Raw genomic sequence first — 16,948 nt, 5'->3', positions numbered from 1 at the left:
TAAACAATTTCTAGTTTCAATCGAGATGGTAATAAATGTAAACATGATATTTCGTATCTTTCAAACACGTATGCTTTATTAACATGTGTTGCACAACAATAAATACGTGGGTAAAAAAAATAAATAAATAAATAAAAAATCGAACAACATACTTTGGTTTCTTCGGTGCGTGTCTGTAATTTTTCACTGAGAGTCCTGTCAAAGTGGCAGATCAATAGAGATCAGTTACCACGTTTCTCGTGTGAGCAAGCATTTGTTAAATATCACTTTCTACCGTAGCTGTCAATCAGTCATTGTCGTTTCGTCAATGTCACTGTCACTGATCTTGCGTCGCGTCACGTCTTCTGCAGTCATTTTCCAGCGCCTATTAACCCTCCTACCGCAACAACTGACGTTTGCAGTTTTATAAACTATAAAGAAACGAAAGCCACGTTGTGGAAAGGATGAACGTTGCGTTAAATGAATGTGATGATGAATAAGAGGACAATGATGATGTGACTGAAATGTAAATTACGTGAGCGTAATGTCAATGTGCTGTTGTCAACGTAGTCGTATCTAGTCGTATCTATCTGAAAAGTTCGCTTTAATAGCGATAAGAGAGTTAAGAAGCTGGAGAACCAATTTAATCTCGAGTTAGTGCAATTAACGATTAAAAGCATCAAGACGGTCCCAAGTTAGCGTAAAGATGAGCGTATCCTCTATAAGGCAACTGTGTGGAGTCAACGTCTTCGACTGATCTCTTCTTGCGATGGTGATGGCCGCCAACTTCCTGCGCGTAAACGACATGATGGCCGCCGCCATGATCATCGCCACCACCCGCTAGTTTCTTCACGGCTACAATCAGTGACAGCATCAAGGCCATTGCCGAAACCATCAACGCCTTCATGGCTAGGAGACCCAATGCGCCAAAACCCATAGCAGCCATCATCTTACCTAGATAATTCAGAAAAAAGGTAAATTTTAAATTAAAAAATTTAAATTGTAATATAGAATCGAACGTGACATGAGATTATGTCAAAATTGTCAAAAATATACTTATTATCTTTTTATATCTTTTTATATCTTTTTGAGGCTTCCACGGGTGCTTTCTGTATGAAGGTTATCCGTTTCGCGGGTTTTCTCCGTGTTCAAATCCATTCTTGGAATGCCAACGTTTCGTGAACCTTGCAGTCCACTTCATTAGGGCGAGGAACAGCCTGATCCAGTATCAGGAGAAAACCCGCGAAACGGATAACCTTCATACTTATTATATAACAATATACATGTAATGATAATTGAATGTACCTAATTATACGCTTACTTCTCTCCGTTAGATATATATATATATATGTGTATATATATGACAAAATGTAATAATTATTTTCTTATAATTATCTATTTCAATTGTAATCACCTCTTTACGCAATAATTATTCACGAAAACTTACCCATCATGAGCATCATTAAAATAAGTCCGCCACCGCCGCCCTTCTTGCCACCTTTACCGCCGCCAAAACCGCCGCCACCGCCGCCGCCGCCGCCGCCAAAACCGCCGCCATCCTTTCTCGCTAAAAAATGTAAGATTTTCAGAAAAATTTGGTAAATTTTCTCCGACATCTCAGTCGTGTCGCTTATAAATTACAAACCTTCAGCTTCGGAAGGCAAACTCTCCTTCAAAGCGGTTTCAATATTCGGTGGGAGTAAAGACGGCAGCTTGACTCTCAGTTCTCTGCCTTCCAGAAACTGTAGAAAGGGTCCGAGACCTCCAAAGCCCTTCAAAACTCTAGCCTTTCGGGAAGAGCCAGGCACCTCGACCAAAGATACTCCGTCGAACAGATGTATGTCCCGTTCCTTGCTAGTGGTCTCCAGTAGCTGTTGTACAATCTTCCGTACAATTCGTACTCCATGACAAGAAACCGACACGTTCTTCGAGTCCTCCGATGTGCATGACGTCGAAAATCCGGTCCATGTGTCCTTACTTTCATTCGTGGCGGCATCGATCGTATCAACGATGAAAAATGCGCAGATTGCCAACGCCAGATAGATGTGCAGGCGTCGGCGATCGATTCCAGGTATGCTGTCTATCCAAAGCATCGTTTCGTTGCAGAAACGAGCGTATCACGTAACAAAACGATTAGGCTCCGTCAAAACCGCCGGCGGGCCTTTATCCCTGCGCTTTTTGCGTCGTTAAACCACCGCGCGGCAAAACTAAGGGAACGTCGCGTGCGTACCGTGAAGCTGCGGAACCTACGGCGGAGGTCCGAGTGCTGCAGCGTAAGTGCTTGCAATTCCCATTTATATAGATCTACTTGAGGGTCGGTGATTGTACCAAGAAAAAAGCAAGGAGAGCATCGGGTACGATGGCTGCCGTTCTCTGCTCTTGCTGTGCATTAGCCGGTAATTTTTCGTTCACTTAGATGCCGGTCTCTTCGACGATTCGTTTAATTCTTGTTTCTGACGCGTTTCAGAGCGTTACGGAGCGGTTGGCTTGCGAGAGCGAGGTTCCATCATTGCGATCGGCGCGGATGACGCCTTCACGCACCTTCCGCTCCCTTCCTTCGCCTATTTTCTTTACCTTCTCCGCCAGACGTAATTCGCATTTAGCGAGATCTCGCTATTCTAGATCACGTACTACTGGCTCCCGGATCATTCGCAGCTCTCTTCTCGTAGTTTGGATTCTCTTTCCTTTCTCTCTTTCCCGCGCTTTAGTAGAGCGGAAGAGAACGTACCGATTTCGAATCGTGATCGTCGGTATCGATCGTAACACGATCGTACGCATCTCTGATAAATAATAGATGCGAGCATAACGTGCTTGAACCCATGCGAGATGCCAACATAAAATTTTGCGCCCCTCCATCGATGGCTGCGAGACAGATTAATTATTGGTAATCTCTTATTCCGATAGGTAGATCGTGTCAATGTACGCAGGACAATGAGGAGGACGATGTAATGGAGAATGCGAGAAATGCAAATTTACGTAGGAAGGGGCAGGGTGTGGAGGAAAACGAGAAAGAGACAAAGAAACCGATGGACAAAGATGGCGTGGAAGGAAAGGAGAGATGACTATCCAAATCTAGTTCATCTTCGTGTGCCTTTCTCTTCTGTTCCACTTCCCCTCACATGCCTACAACACCGCAGTATATACGTAGCAGAGTCTGATAGGTATAACTACAACCGATTCAAAATTATTCTTCCGTTCCACGACACAGCTCGATCGCATACGGACGATCGTGATTAACTAAAAACTTTACCGAAGCTCACGAGGCTTTAAAGACGGCGTTATCTATTAAAATTAGATTAATATCCTCGAAAGCAGTTGCGCTTAAGCAGGACTGGAAAAGTTACTTTACAAGTTACTTATAAGTTACTTTTTATTATAGAAATTGAGCGCAACAAGTTCGGGTATTTTAATTTTTGTATTATATTTTATCACTTGCTCCAGTTTTGTATTATTTTTTGTACTCAATTCCTATAACAAACATATATAAGGTAACCTAAGAAATTTATAAGTAACTTATAAAGTAACTTTCCCAACACTGCGCTTACGTACGAATGATAATTTTAATTAGTGCATGCTAAGCTGTGCTCTGTTTATTTTGAAGCGCGGATATTTACGATTGTATTTGTTATGTATCTGCATTGTATTTTAGTTCATTCATAAAATGGAGGTTTATTGCAAATTTATCTTATGCAGTGTAATGTTCGCGTTTAAATATCTAACGGGTCGTAACCCAATCATGTGTGTTATTGTAACATTATCGCGTTACGAGATTTTCGCATTTAAGTGTCGTTCTCTCTCTCGCTGTATTTTTTCCTATACTTTTATTTCGTTCGTTCACTATATTTAATTCTACTAAAACCTGAGGAAATGGCAACTAAATAGAAGAATTTGGTAAGTCCTAAAAAATTAGGGAACTCTTTTACCCGCGAAAAAAGAATTAATATATTCTAAATAAGGAGCTTAATAAGAGTCTTATAAATTCTTTATAAGAATTTAATAAAAATCCATATAAAAACTTTATATAACCTTATAAATGAATACCAACATGTATACTATCTTTTGCATCTTTTAATTAGTTTATATTAACAACTTATTAAGTTTAATAAGACTTTATTAAACCTTATTTGAGTCCAATTTATATAATTTAATTAAATCTTAATAAGTTTTTAATAAGTTGTATTAATAAGTTTTAATATGGTTTTAATTTATATGTATTTGTATATATAGAGCACGAAGTCGTCTAAAAGATGACTAAATTAATATATCGTGACCGGTGTGCAACAGCCACTATCTTTCATCGTAATCCCTTTTGAGAACTCGTTTTCAAAAAATATTTTATTAGTGCTCATTAGAACACGCATAAAATTTCTTACTTACACCTTTTATTCTATCTTGTATGGTTTTCAAACACGAGAAATTGAATCCAATCGCATTCATCTGGTGACGATTTCGCGTACTACTGTCCGTGGGTAAGTGATGAAAGGTATAAATAAAGTAATAGAAAGATATATTCTTTATGTTGTCTTTTCGGTAAAGCGAAAGATACCTTTTAGTCGACTTTTCACTTTTCCGAAGCAGCAACCATATAGAAATATGTCTTTTTTAAATTGCTTTTTCGACAAAACTAAAAGACGTACAAAACGTATAAAGAACTTATAAGCTCCTTATTAAGATCAAATATGAGTAGATTTTAAAAATTCCATATAAACATTTAAGAAAGACTCTTATATAACTTAATATGGATATATTTATGTAGTCCAAATTAAATATTTATAAGGTTTTAATAAATCCGAACCGTTATTAAGATCTTATTTAGTGTTTTATTAAATTTTAATAAAATTTATATTAAATTATATTAAGCCTATATTAAATCCATATAAAAATTTTTTTCGAGTAACTTAGTACATTTCTGACTAGCAAAACAATAAATCATCTATAAAAGAAACTACTAGTTCTATTCGCTGTTGATTCAGTTAGGTATATATAATTGCTAAAGTAAAAATCTAAAGTAATATTAACATTCTGTAAAGATTTACTGTTAGAAGTTTTGATATTACTTTTAAGACCGAAGAATTAGGAAGATTATTTACCATTTCTAAGGAAAATATATTAAATAAGCCGATACCGTAATAATTACGAGATAGTAGATCTTTCATAATAAAAACTAATTTTCACCACTTTGCTCTGTGTTAATATCTCCGATTTAAATAATTACATCTCAATAAAGAAGAATCCAGTTACTATCAAAGATCTACATATAACAAACAATTAATTCCAGATTCGTCCACTTGTCGTAATAATTTTCTGATATCGATAACACTAATTATTTTCCTGGTGATAAATGGTAAACTATGCAGGCAAGAAGAAGAAGAAGAAGAATGCAGGCATCGTTTACAAATATTAGATAGTAACAGTTTGTAATAACAGTAATTGAGCCAAGATCAAAAAATGTATTTATCAACGAACATCGGTATGTCAACGATATCCGTATACGATCGAGGTTTCGGACACACCAGAGACTTCAGTTTCTTTCTCCACCACGCGTGAGAACGGTTTTCAAAAAAGAAAAGGAGAAAGAAAAAAGGATAAAGAAATTGGGTCAAGTCCGCGATGCCCCCGTACGTTCGGAAATCGAAAGTCGATTTCTGAATGGTACGAGATGAACGGTACTCTCTTTCTGCCACGCCGCGTCTGTCTTATCTCGCGGATGTCCTTCGAATCCTTCAAACCGATCAGAATGGAGAAAGCGGACATTCTCAGATAGAGGTCAACTTATTTAAATGAGAAATGTCTGACATATCATGTGGTCCAGACAGTTTTCCTTCGATTTAATAGATTCTAATTCTTCTTCTAAGACATAAATTCTTTGTTCTCACTTAGATACATATTATACAAGCAATTATATATACATTATATAGATATGCATATATGTGTAAATTAAAAGATAAATTATATGAAAAGTGTATAAAAATTAAATGATTGTATTATTATATGATGAATATAATATAAGTTGCAAAAGAAAGATTTCGCGATTTTTTAATGTACAGCACATTACAGGACTTTACAATACACGTCTACCAGATGCATATGTACATTACACCATACACAAAAATCTAATTAAAATAATCACGTGCGCTAAAGTCCCACTAAAAATCACAAATCGGGAAATGTATTAGACATTTAATTTAACCCTGCTGATTTGTTTGGATCTATTTGACATAAATTACATTTTAAATGTATTTTATTTTCTTACTAATATTTTATTTAAAAACTGTTTTCTCTGACTTGATTCGTCTCTTAATGTAAAACTTTTTTCTATGAAATATTTTATTTCTTATTTTTTTTTAGAGCTTTTTATCATGTTGACTCAAAAGATATAGTTGTAGCAAAATCATATAGATGATTAAAATCAACAGGGTTAATATCTTCAGTATGTCTTTCAACGCCAAGAAAAAAATTCGCACTTTATGTAGAATTCTGCTATGTTGTACATTGCAATAAATATAATTAAAGATAAAGATAAAGCTAAAATTCTTATGTAATAATTTTTATTTTAAGTCTATTGTTGAATTAAACAGAATAAAATTAGATATAATTTCTTTGAAAAACGTATAGGAAATAAATCTTTTACCAGCAAAGTTTTTATCGACCTTTGACGATTTTAATACTTTCATAATTTGTCATTTAATAATATCAGATGTTTTAATTATTATACATTAAATATTCTATCGCACTAGCAACATTGTTTTGTTAAGTAGCCAAACTAATGAAATGAATCGTTTGGACGTGAAATCGCGGTAACTTTTATTCTCGCATTTACGCGATATTCTACTCTATCCGGTCTATAAGTCATACTAAATAGACCACGACTAACGATCGTGACTAAAATATTTGCTGCACAGATCGTTCTCAGGGATTTATGTTTAGCGTAGTCGAGCGTATCCGTCTCAATTTACTTGAAAGTTTTTTTTTAAGACAACAGTCACATGTCACTATTAAAAAAGGAGGACAACTGTAAACGTAAATATTAAATCTCTTAACAATTTAAAAAAAAATGAGTAACGTTAGAGTAGCATTAAAAGATTGCAACACAGGTTACTATTATTTTTACTACGTTTTATAATTGACTAATTATGACCAAACTTTATTGTGAGAAATACGAAATAAAGGCGGAATAAGTATATGCTGAATTAAAGAGCCTCCGCAAAAAATGCCCGTTTTCGGTACCTCGATTTTTGAAACTTTTATTATGCCAAATAGTTACATATAATGACCCAATAACTCTTGCAAAATTTCAAGATGAGCATACAGCCCGTTCAGGAAATAGAGGGGGTTAAAGTTGACCATGTCCAATAACAAAATATATCAATTCAACATTTGAATTCGAACAACAGCTTTGCTTCCCACATCTAACACTTGAAGATTTGTATAGTATAAGTCTAGGACCTTATCAAATTCAAAACGCAATTTCCTACTATGCAGAACACCAGAATGAAGGAATATTTCTGGTTTCGAAGTTTCAACCAGATGCAAGGCACAGAACAGCTGCTATTAGATACACCGATTTTAACATAACAATCCAAGATCCTATCTTAATAAAAGCCGACATGAAATCGCGATACCGAGGTGGAAAGCACCACCACATCTTTGTTCTTTTTGACAAAGCCTTAACAGGTCGAAATTCAATAAAAGAATATTTTTGTACCTGTGAGAGTGGTGCTAGAACAGTAGGATGCTGTAGTCACATCATGACTATTATTTGGTATCTTGGATATGGACAATACCATGAAATAAGTACGCCTAATCCTGGTATCTGCGACGTCTCTATTACTATACCTAAAGAAAAGCCGCAACCAATACAAACAGAAAACTAAAGACTATGTATAAGATCTTGCGTTTAGTGGTTGGATTCTTACATCTTGCCTTCATTGGTTGGATAACTGCCTCTTTTCTTTATTGGTTGGACAACTACATCTCGGCTTTAATGGTTGGATTATTACATTTAGTTTTTGTTGGTTGAATTATTACATGTCACCCTTGTTGATTGGATTATTACATCTTGACTTTTTCTTTAATGGATTATTTATTACTTTTTGCCTGTATTGGATGTATTGGATCCGTCATTTGTAATTTATTAAAATTGACTTCAAATTCGTAATCAGCGACCCCAAAAACCCCCGAATAACAAGTTTCAAGTAGATCCAATGAATTTTAAAAAAATTGTCCGCCATATTGGATCCGCCATTTTGAATTTTGTAAATCTGAATTCATATTTATAATCAGCAGCAAAAAATCTTAAAATAGTAATTTATGTTGACTTTGCTTTAGACGTTATTGTTCGAATTCAAATGTTGAATTGATATATTTTGTTATTGGACATGGTCAACTTTAACCCCCTCTATTTCCTGAACGGGCTGTATGCTCATCTTGAAATTTTGCAGGAGTTATTGGGTCATTATATGTAACTATTTGGCATAATAAAAGTTTCAAAAATCGAGGTACCGAAAACGGGCATTTTTTGCATGCAGCTTGCGGAGGCTCTTTATACGTACGATATGTATGTGAATCAACGGTGCTCTGAAAAATTTTATTAAATAAAATAATAACAATTACTTCAATATTGATATCTTTTGAATTAGATCTTAATTTTATTTATTTTTTTATTTATTGAAGTATATTGTTATCTCTTTTAACTTTATCAAACATGTGTATAAACAAAAATATAATATATAAAGAATATATACATATAGTTAGAAGTATAAAAATCAAATTTGCTTGTAATATTTTTACAATTATAAATGGTAGATAAATAAAGTTGTATAAAAATATAATAAATAATTTATTTTTTTGTATAAAAAAATAATATAAAAGGTATTATTATACATTTCGCAGTCTTATTAATCAGACAATCATAAATTTATAAATTTATAAATTTATAAACGCGTATATTAAGTTAGGATATTAATGTTAATATAAATAAAATATGCATGCACTTTATGTGGCTCAGTCATTATTTTGTGTCATTTTGGCTTCGTGCGTTGATTTTTCGTCATTTTGACTTTATTCTTCTGTTAAACAAGTATCTATATAAACTTGTCTGTCTGTTGCGTCAAGTAAATCACTACAAGACTCTCTGTTAAAGATAACATATTCTAATTTACAACACGAAATAATCATCAAATTAATTAGCATGTGTATAATTGTTTTACCATTTACTAATTATTTACAAGCGTAGAGAGAATTTTATATATTTTTCTCTTAACGATTCATCACACTAAAATTACACAGAAATCTTTGAAAAGCCAATAAAAAGAGCTTAGAGAGTTTTTGGTATCGTATCACTCTAATAATGTTTTGATTTTAATCTTATTTCATAACATCTTTCGTCCTGGTTTTAAATAATATTTAAGTTAAAATTAGCTTTGATAAATATAAAATTCTTAATGTTAAATGTAATCTTATAAATATAAATATGAAATAAAAACTAAAAATAATAAAAGGTAAAAATAGTATTCTCTTATGTTCATTTTTAACCGCACATTTAACGTCAAGAATATAGTCACATAGTAGCCTCTAACATTAAGTGTGATCTATCTAGAATAAAGCTTCTATTCAATAAATGACTATATCTAACGCCAAATATAACGGCAAGAATATAAATTGAAAATAGATTAATTACATTTAATGTTTAATGCACATCGTGAACATAATTCTAAGCTCTCAAGATATCACAGATCTAAATACTATAATGTGAGAAGCGAGAAGAATATAACGTTCGTGCATAATTTTATGTCCTAATGACGAGAGTCTCGTAGTATCTGCAATTATATTCACAAATACAATCGCGAAAGTAGGTAGGTAAGATTCTTGTGATGCGTATCTTCCTTACATACGCATCCAAGAGTTTCCTGCCCACGTATCCGTAAATCGTAATGTGACATCCTGATGTCACCACTGTCATAAACACGTGCGTCGCTGTGTGTCATTGACGTATTCATGCGTCGGGTCATTCAAAAATTAGGTATAATAACAGATATTAAGGAAAAAGAAAGAGAGTTATAAAGAGCATCACGATGTTGACGATAAGAAAAATGAAAAAAGAGCAAAGTAAAATGAGTAATTATGGATAGAAATAAATATTCTATGGAATAGATCTAGACGGTGATTCAAAAATAAGTTTAGTACGCGGATCCAAGGACTCTTCTCATTTCAAATGACGATCTCAACGATTTTTGGATCCTGCTTCCAATGGTAGGAATCAATCACTTTACATGCGCCGCATAAGCCAGCTCATGAGCGTCTAGCTGTCCAGGAATCAACGTTTGTTCGTGGAAACTTCTCGCCCACCCACTGGAGTAACTATCGCCACCATGACCATGATCGAACGAATGGCTCGAGCTGTGATGTGGCTGCGCTACCACTTCATAGGTTACATGTTTCCCTTGCGAGAAAAGTTTTTTTAGGCCTATGATACTAGCCAATAGAAGCGCGATCTTCGACAGAAGAAGAGCTTTGCCGACTAGGAGGGCAAGAGCTTTGAATGCTAAACCGCCGATGAGACCAATCTTCAAGACAGCCGCAGCGATCAATGGACCCATATTGTTCTTCTTTCCACGACCTACAAAAGATGGAACAAATTATGCTATTGTCACTTTCGGCGAATTAGTCAAGCAGAAGACGAAGAAACTACTTTGCAGGTACATAATTATACTTTCCATGGAGAAAGCAATAAAGTTCGGTGATGAATGAGCAGATGAACAAGATAAAGGTGAAAGCTATTTGTTTATGCATTTGGTGACACAACTTTACTCGTGTGAAAACAGTAAAAATTGAAACCAGAGTAAAACTGAAACGTCACTTATATTTAATGATAATTTTGTTAAAGATCATGTTATTTATCAGAAGTTTTATTAAATACTAGTATAATATTATAATAACAAAAATATTAATACATTTAAATTTTGAGTAATCAAAGTTAAATAAAATTTTTGTAAATTAAAAATGACCAATAGATAAACGTATTTTACATGAGCTTAACAAAATCTTATCTTAGAGCTTAATTATCGAATTTACTTTTGTTGAATCTTCAAAATCTATAAAAGCATGGCGCATAATTAAATTTAATAAAACAAATCAATATTTAGAATGAGTTTACTGCAAGTTTACTGCAAGTTATTGAATATCTAACACTTAATACTTAATTAAATTACATGATTCTATTAAAAATATTTTTTTAAATTCTTTAAGGCAGCTATTATTGTCAAAGTTATAATTACCTTCTTGAACGGGTCTGTCGGCGCGTTCAATAGACAGACCTAAATTTAACGAACCGGTCTCGTCTTCCGATGCGGATACCACAATATCATCTTCAGGTAAAATTCTCCATTTAATACTTCTCGATTTGATGAAGGTGTAAACTTTATTCGCGACAAGATCAAGGATTTGAATCTCATCATCCTTGCTTCTGCCAGCCTCGAACGTGATTACATCTTCCGACGTCTGACTCGTCTTCCTGATCTCGATATCGTCCGTGAGCTCGATCGAAGCCTTCTTCAGCAACTTATTCATGTACGTCACCAACTTCAACATCACACAACTGCTGATATCATTCTGGGAGCATTTTGAGTTGAGTTTACGAAGAAGTTCCTCCTCGTATTTAGCTCGATCTGTTAGCGTCACAGACTGCTGCTCGATGACGCTTATCTTTTCCTTTTTCTCCAGAGGATTGGCCAAACATACCCCAAGACCAAACAAAATCAATATGAAAGTCGTCTTCATGGTGCTTTTCTGGTAAAATATTTCGCGATATAGATTAATAATTCCAAGATAGTCATAGAAAAATATCAACTAACAAAAATAAAAAGTATTTTTAAATTAAAATCTAAAATTAAAAATCTAAAATAGATAAAATGTAAAAAATAAAATAGATAAAAATCTTATCGGCCGATCCAAATACAAATTAAAACCGAAAAGCGATTTAATGTATATACATGTAACAAACTAAATTCTGTAGAATAAAACTCAATTCACACACACACACACACACACACACACCACAGTTAGTTTATAAAAACAAATCACAATAAATTCAAATCTTTAACGTATGACAAAGTGCTAATTATACGTAAGATGAGATACAATTTTCAAGCATGTGCCTCCGAACGATGTATAACATGCATTCAATTATTCACGAGTAACGGAATGATAAATTAACCCACCTATTAGAACCGAAGCTTTAAAAACTATAAAAAAAGAATAAACGAAAAGGCAAAGCGGCGATCCTTCTCTCGATCCGATCAGCTGGTTAATCCCGTATTGCAAAGAATTCTTCTCTTCCCAATCCCAATACATAGATCAAGGAGTAGCACGAGACTTCTGACTCGCGTCTCGCCCCGACGAGTTTATATACGTAGATCTCCGCCTTAGTAGACACTGAGGTGTGCACAATGTCGTCGCAAGTTGACCCACCACTTCCCGCAGGAACTATATAGGGGGTCTCTGTGAGACGATGTTGGTGCGGATGGCGGGTGGCGATGGCTATGGACGAATGGTAGTGGTGCCCACTTTTGCCTTTAACACGGCTTTGAGAGTGGCTGCAATGGGCTTGCTACGGTAGACTCAGATAGTTCTTGGTAGTGGGATGAATCGCTTCATGATTATCTTGCAAACGCGTAAGAGAAGATCAACCCGATATCGAAGCTAAAGTTTATTGCCATCCTTTGCCCGCAAATTGGTTTTGCCGCAGTGCATTATAACGACGCGCAAAAGAGAGCGACGCTAGCATATTTTTTTCTTGAGAAGAAGAGAACGGCGTCGTCCTCCTGCGTACGCTCAAACTGGTTCCCAACGATGCATGGTGCATCATGTAAACTGACGTCGTAAACTCGCGAACGAGTAGCGGCTCATCGCTCGCGCATCCTTGTGTGTAAATGAAGCGGCGTGTGTACGGCTCGTGTACGGCGAGCGATTCATAAACAGCCACATGGAAACATGCGAGTCCCAGAGCCCCTGTAGTTCTGATGGACCATTACCCAACCTGCCCGCCCGCGAGAACCGTGTCACGGATGTAGAGCACGCACGCCATCCATCCCCGACTCGCAAATGCGTAAGCGTCTACCTTATATGAGCGTGAGACTTGTACGGCACGTTAATTCTAGCTGCGTCTTTTCACGAACCTTCTCTACGCACTCATAGACTTTTAGGGTAGAGAGACTTAACCCCCCTCCCCTATGAGGAAAGAAAGCCAAGATACTAGGAAACCTGGGATAAACAAGCACGGTTCGAGGAAATTACTGGAGCAGAGCATTCCAACGGGGAAATATTCATGCGCTTTTGAATTAATTCTCTTTATGAGATAATTTAATTAATTTTCCGAAAATTATGAAAAGCTGACCGTGACGATTGCATATGTCAGATTAACATACTTCGACGGATGGCGGCATGCAGATGCACCGGATATACGTTTGTTCCAGAATGACAAGGATTCAGGGTATTGAGGAGAAACTCTAACGCGTATCGGGGTATATTCGTAATGGTTATGCGCGTGTAGATAACATTATATCTAATCAAATGTTACACACATGCACATACACACGTCTGTGTATGTGTTGTCTGACGAACAATAAGGCAACTCTCGGATTCGATTAATTTTATTGCTTCCGTTGTTCCCGATATTCTTAAATAAGATTCTTATTGAGGAATAAGTCTTATCGTATGTGCTCACTCGTCATTCATTAACTCACTCGTAAATCTGTCTACGTCATTTCGATTGCAAAACGAAATCAAAGTGCAAACGAGTAGAAAGCAGCGTTGCGTTACAACAATTCCGAGGAAAGTAAAGAGAGGTAAAGAGACGAGCAGCGCAAAGTATCGTCAATTGCACATTTATCGCATTGCATGTCATATGTGATGGATATACAAGTTGAGTGCTATTTAGGCATCATTCAGTAACATTTTCCAATGAGCAAAGATCATTAATATTTTATTGGACTTGTAATACCCGTTACACAACTCATCCACAACAGACAAAGTATATAGAGCTAAGAAATTATTCTAGAAAGTAACTATACATATATAATCTACAAATTAAACTAAGCATTGCAAGGCACGTTTCACGCGACTGCCAAGAGTTATGCGAGCTTGGTATCAAATTTCATTATCTTAATGATTAATCATGTACATGATGTGGTTTAATTAAATTATGAGCTCTAACACACATATACACACAACAGTGAACTGTTATATAGGAAACAATTTCTCACTAAGCTGGTCTGACAAAATATATCTTTTACGAGATGATATAAGATATACAATCTATGAAGAGAGATAACACTTCGTTCATCGACTCAATGTCCACTTCGTAATGAGAAAATTTTATATATACTAATTAACAATAAAGAAATCTCTAGAATTTCTTTAATCAAAATATTTTATTTATGCAATAAATGCTGGCCGCCATAATTATAGCAAATAAAATCAGTGATGCAAATACATATTTTACTACCAGATCTGTTAAACATTACATATGTAATATTAAATACTAGAATCTTCATAATCTCGTCAAGATATATATTATATTTATTTATACAAATACAAAATGAAGATGTAATACATCATTCATTCAGTAAAATACGCTGTGTGAAATGGTGTTTAAGACCATATGTTATAATCTGAAATATCTTTTATATAAATCGAATACTGTTAACTGGATGGATAATGAGGCGTAGAGAATATCGAGGAAAACGACTATATCCGCCTCTCTCGTTCTTGAATTCAGCCCGTTTTCTTGTAAAAGCGACTTTCGCGGTACAGAGGTTAACGTCGCGACCTAGACGCGAAAGCTCGTCCATATACACGTTAACCGATCTTTCCCCACGCAACTGGCACCATCGTGAGACCTAAGGCACTCGCAAACGAGCGTTTTGGTGCTCCGTGCACCGTTATATCGAATTCCGGATGGGCATTTTGTCAGGATCCGGAATGTATATTTTATTCGGAACTATGAAGTAGAGTGATATAACATGCAAATATATAATTATAAATATATAACTATATTTTATATTATACAAGATTTCATCATTATTTTGAACCATTAAATAATTACTATTAAAAATTGCCTTTTTATTTATTTTTATTAAAGTTTAAAAATGTAATGTATACAAATTTTATATAATATAAACATTAACTGCAAATAACATTGCAAGATAGATGAAACATGAAGTTTTAAGTAAATATCTCTGAATAACTGTCTAGATCTCACACTAATTAATATGCAATAATTTGGAATCATTGTACGATAATGCAAAAAGATATGAAAATATGATTTAAACTGTAGAAGCACACCGTTAACAATTAGATCTACTCGTAAGATATATACATTAACAATTATTATTTAGTGTGTCTCACTGTACAGTCATACATTGTTATTTAGAATTGAAGCGAGTAATGTAGGAAATGAAATCGCCAATAGAAATGCAGAAAGTATATAAAAGAAAGTTTTCAAGCTATTCCTCACAAGGACATTTCCGGTAATTTAATAGAAAATACCCGAAAAGTCAGATGGCCCATTTTACATATGCATATGCGAGCATCGCTTTCGCTGCACTGCACTTACAATACATGTGAGCATCAATGTCCTTGGTGTAATTCGACATAGATATGCTTGCGTATCTAAGAAAATTTATGTTATTATAAATGCACTAGTTCGCACGTGCTACTGTGTTTTCTTTGCAACACAACGATCAAATTATTGTAATGTCGTAGCTTATATTTTAATAATCTTCTTTCACTCATAATCTTCTTTCATTTCCGTAATCGTCGCCGAATACAAAAAGATTAATTATCTTCTCTGTCAGATACAAATTATTGCCATGAAATACTTGCATTGTATTCGAAAATTTTTCATATAACATAAAGACATCCTTAACTATATGTAATATTCTTTTTATTTTAAATTAATTTTTTTTTATCAACAAATCAGTCGATATAAAAAATATTACGAATACGTACATCAGATTATTTCAATTTAATCATTACTATTTACATCAATATTTTATTCTAAAAATAGATATGAAAAATAAATATTTTTATATCTAAAAAAAGAGGGATTTAGTAACGTAATTTAATTGTGACGTTCTCATTATCTTTTTAATTTTTACTATCATTTTTTTCTGTAATTGTAGTGCACATATTTTCATTTCTTCTTTGAGTCCGTAATTATTTAAAAAAGTGGTTCAACATCCTTCAATTCTGAAGGGTTAAAACTGACATTTCTATCGAATTGTTTTCCATAGATCGCGGGATGATCGGCAGCTTCCGGTCTTCTCGACAAACGGGGCCACTTGGTCAGCGGGTCTGTTCTATCCGATTCTCTGGATCGCGAGTGAGAATCATATCGAACCGGTTTATATATGTACAAGATAGTTCCTTGTTGTGCACCTGAGAGAGAACCGATGTAAAACCGCACACAGTATTTTTATGCAATTATAAAGAGACATTTCGATAATAGTCAGCTATGATTCTATATCTACGAATTCTACCATCGAGCTGATATTTTTAGGTAACGATACCTTTTGATCAAATAAAAAAAACATAAATTAATTATTAATTAAAACCATAGATTGAACGTCTTTATTACAGTTAAATTAATGATTTGATAATACAACTTTCCCTTTTTTTCTAATCTTATTTAATTTAATATAAATTTTACAATACTTATATCTATTTATGACTCTTCTATAAAATTTTATAACTACAAACAATAAGTTTTTTTGTACAATATTTTTTTATTTTACATATGTAATATTAAATACTAGAATCTCGTCATTAAATACTAGAATACTAGAAGAGATGAATATCCGACTGTGCCACCTCCACGCGGTATACCTTAGATAACCGGCGAAACTTTGAAGGTTCGTAACTCAAGAAGATCTCAAGCAAAAAGGGTTTGTAACCAGTGTTTCGGAAACGT

The 16,948-nt window shown here is 34.5% G+C and overlaps 2 protein-coding genes across 2 annotated transcripts; both read right to left on the bottom strand.

Annotated features, from left to right (window-relative positions):
* Positions 1–299: 299 nt before the first annotated feature.
* LOC108727315 (uncharacterized) lies at positions 300–2,347 on the bottom strand. Its single transcript, XM_018455402.1, has 3 exons — positions 1,625–2,347; positions 1,427–1,546; positions 300–933 (listed from the first exon to the last, which is right to left on the bottom strand). Exons 1-3 carry the CDS (start codon positions 2,070–2,072, stop codon positions 659–661), a joined length of 843 nt encoding a protein of 280 aa, XP_018310904.1. The 5' UTR covers positions 2,073–2,347; the 3' UTR covers positions 300–658.
* Positions 2,348–10,037: 7,690 nt separating this feature from the next.
* On the bottom strand, positions 10,038–12,425 carry LOC108727343 (uncharacterized). The gene is made up of 3 exons (XM_018455453.1): positions 12,198–12,425; positions 11,256–11,766; positions 10,038–10,597 (listed from the first exon to the last, which is right to left on the bottom strand). The coding sequence occupies exons 2-3, from the start codon at positions 11,755–11,757 to the stop codon at positions 10,242–10,244; spliced, it is 858 nt and encodes a 285-aa protein (XP_018310955.1). The 5' UTR covers positions 11,758–11,766; positions 12,198–12,425; the 3' UTR covers positions 10,038–10,241.
* Positions 12,426–16,948: the final 4,523 nt, after the last annotated feature.

This window comes from Mycetomoellerius zeteki, unplaced genomic scaffold (assembly GCF_001594055.1).
Source record: "Mycetomoellerius zeteki isolate Tzet28-1 unplaced genomic scaffold, Tzet1.0 scaffold113, whole genome shotgun sequence".
NCBI lineage: Eukaryota > Metazoa > Arthropoda > Insecta > Hymenoptera > Formicidae > Mycetomoellerius > Mycetomoellerius zeteki.
Note: the sequence above shows the minus strand (reverse complement) of the source record. Positions and strands in the feature narration are given on the sequence as shown.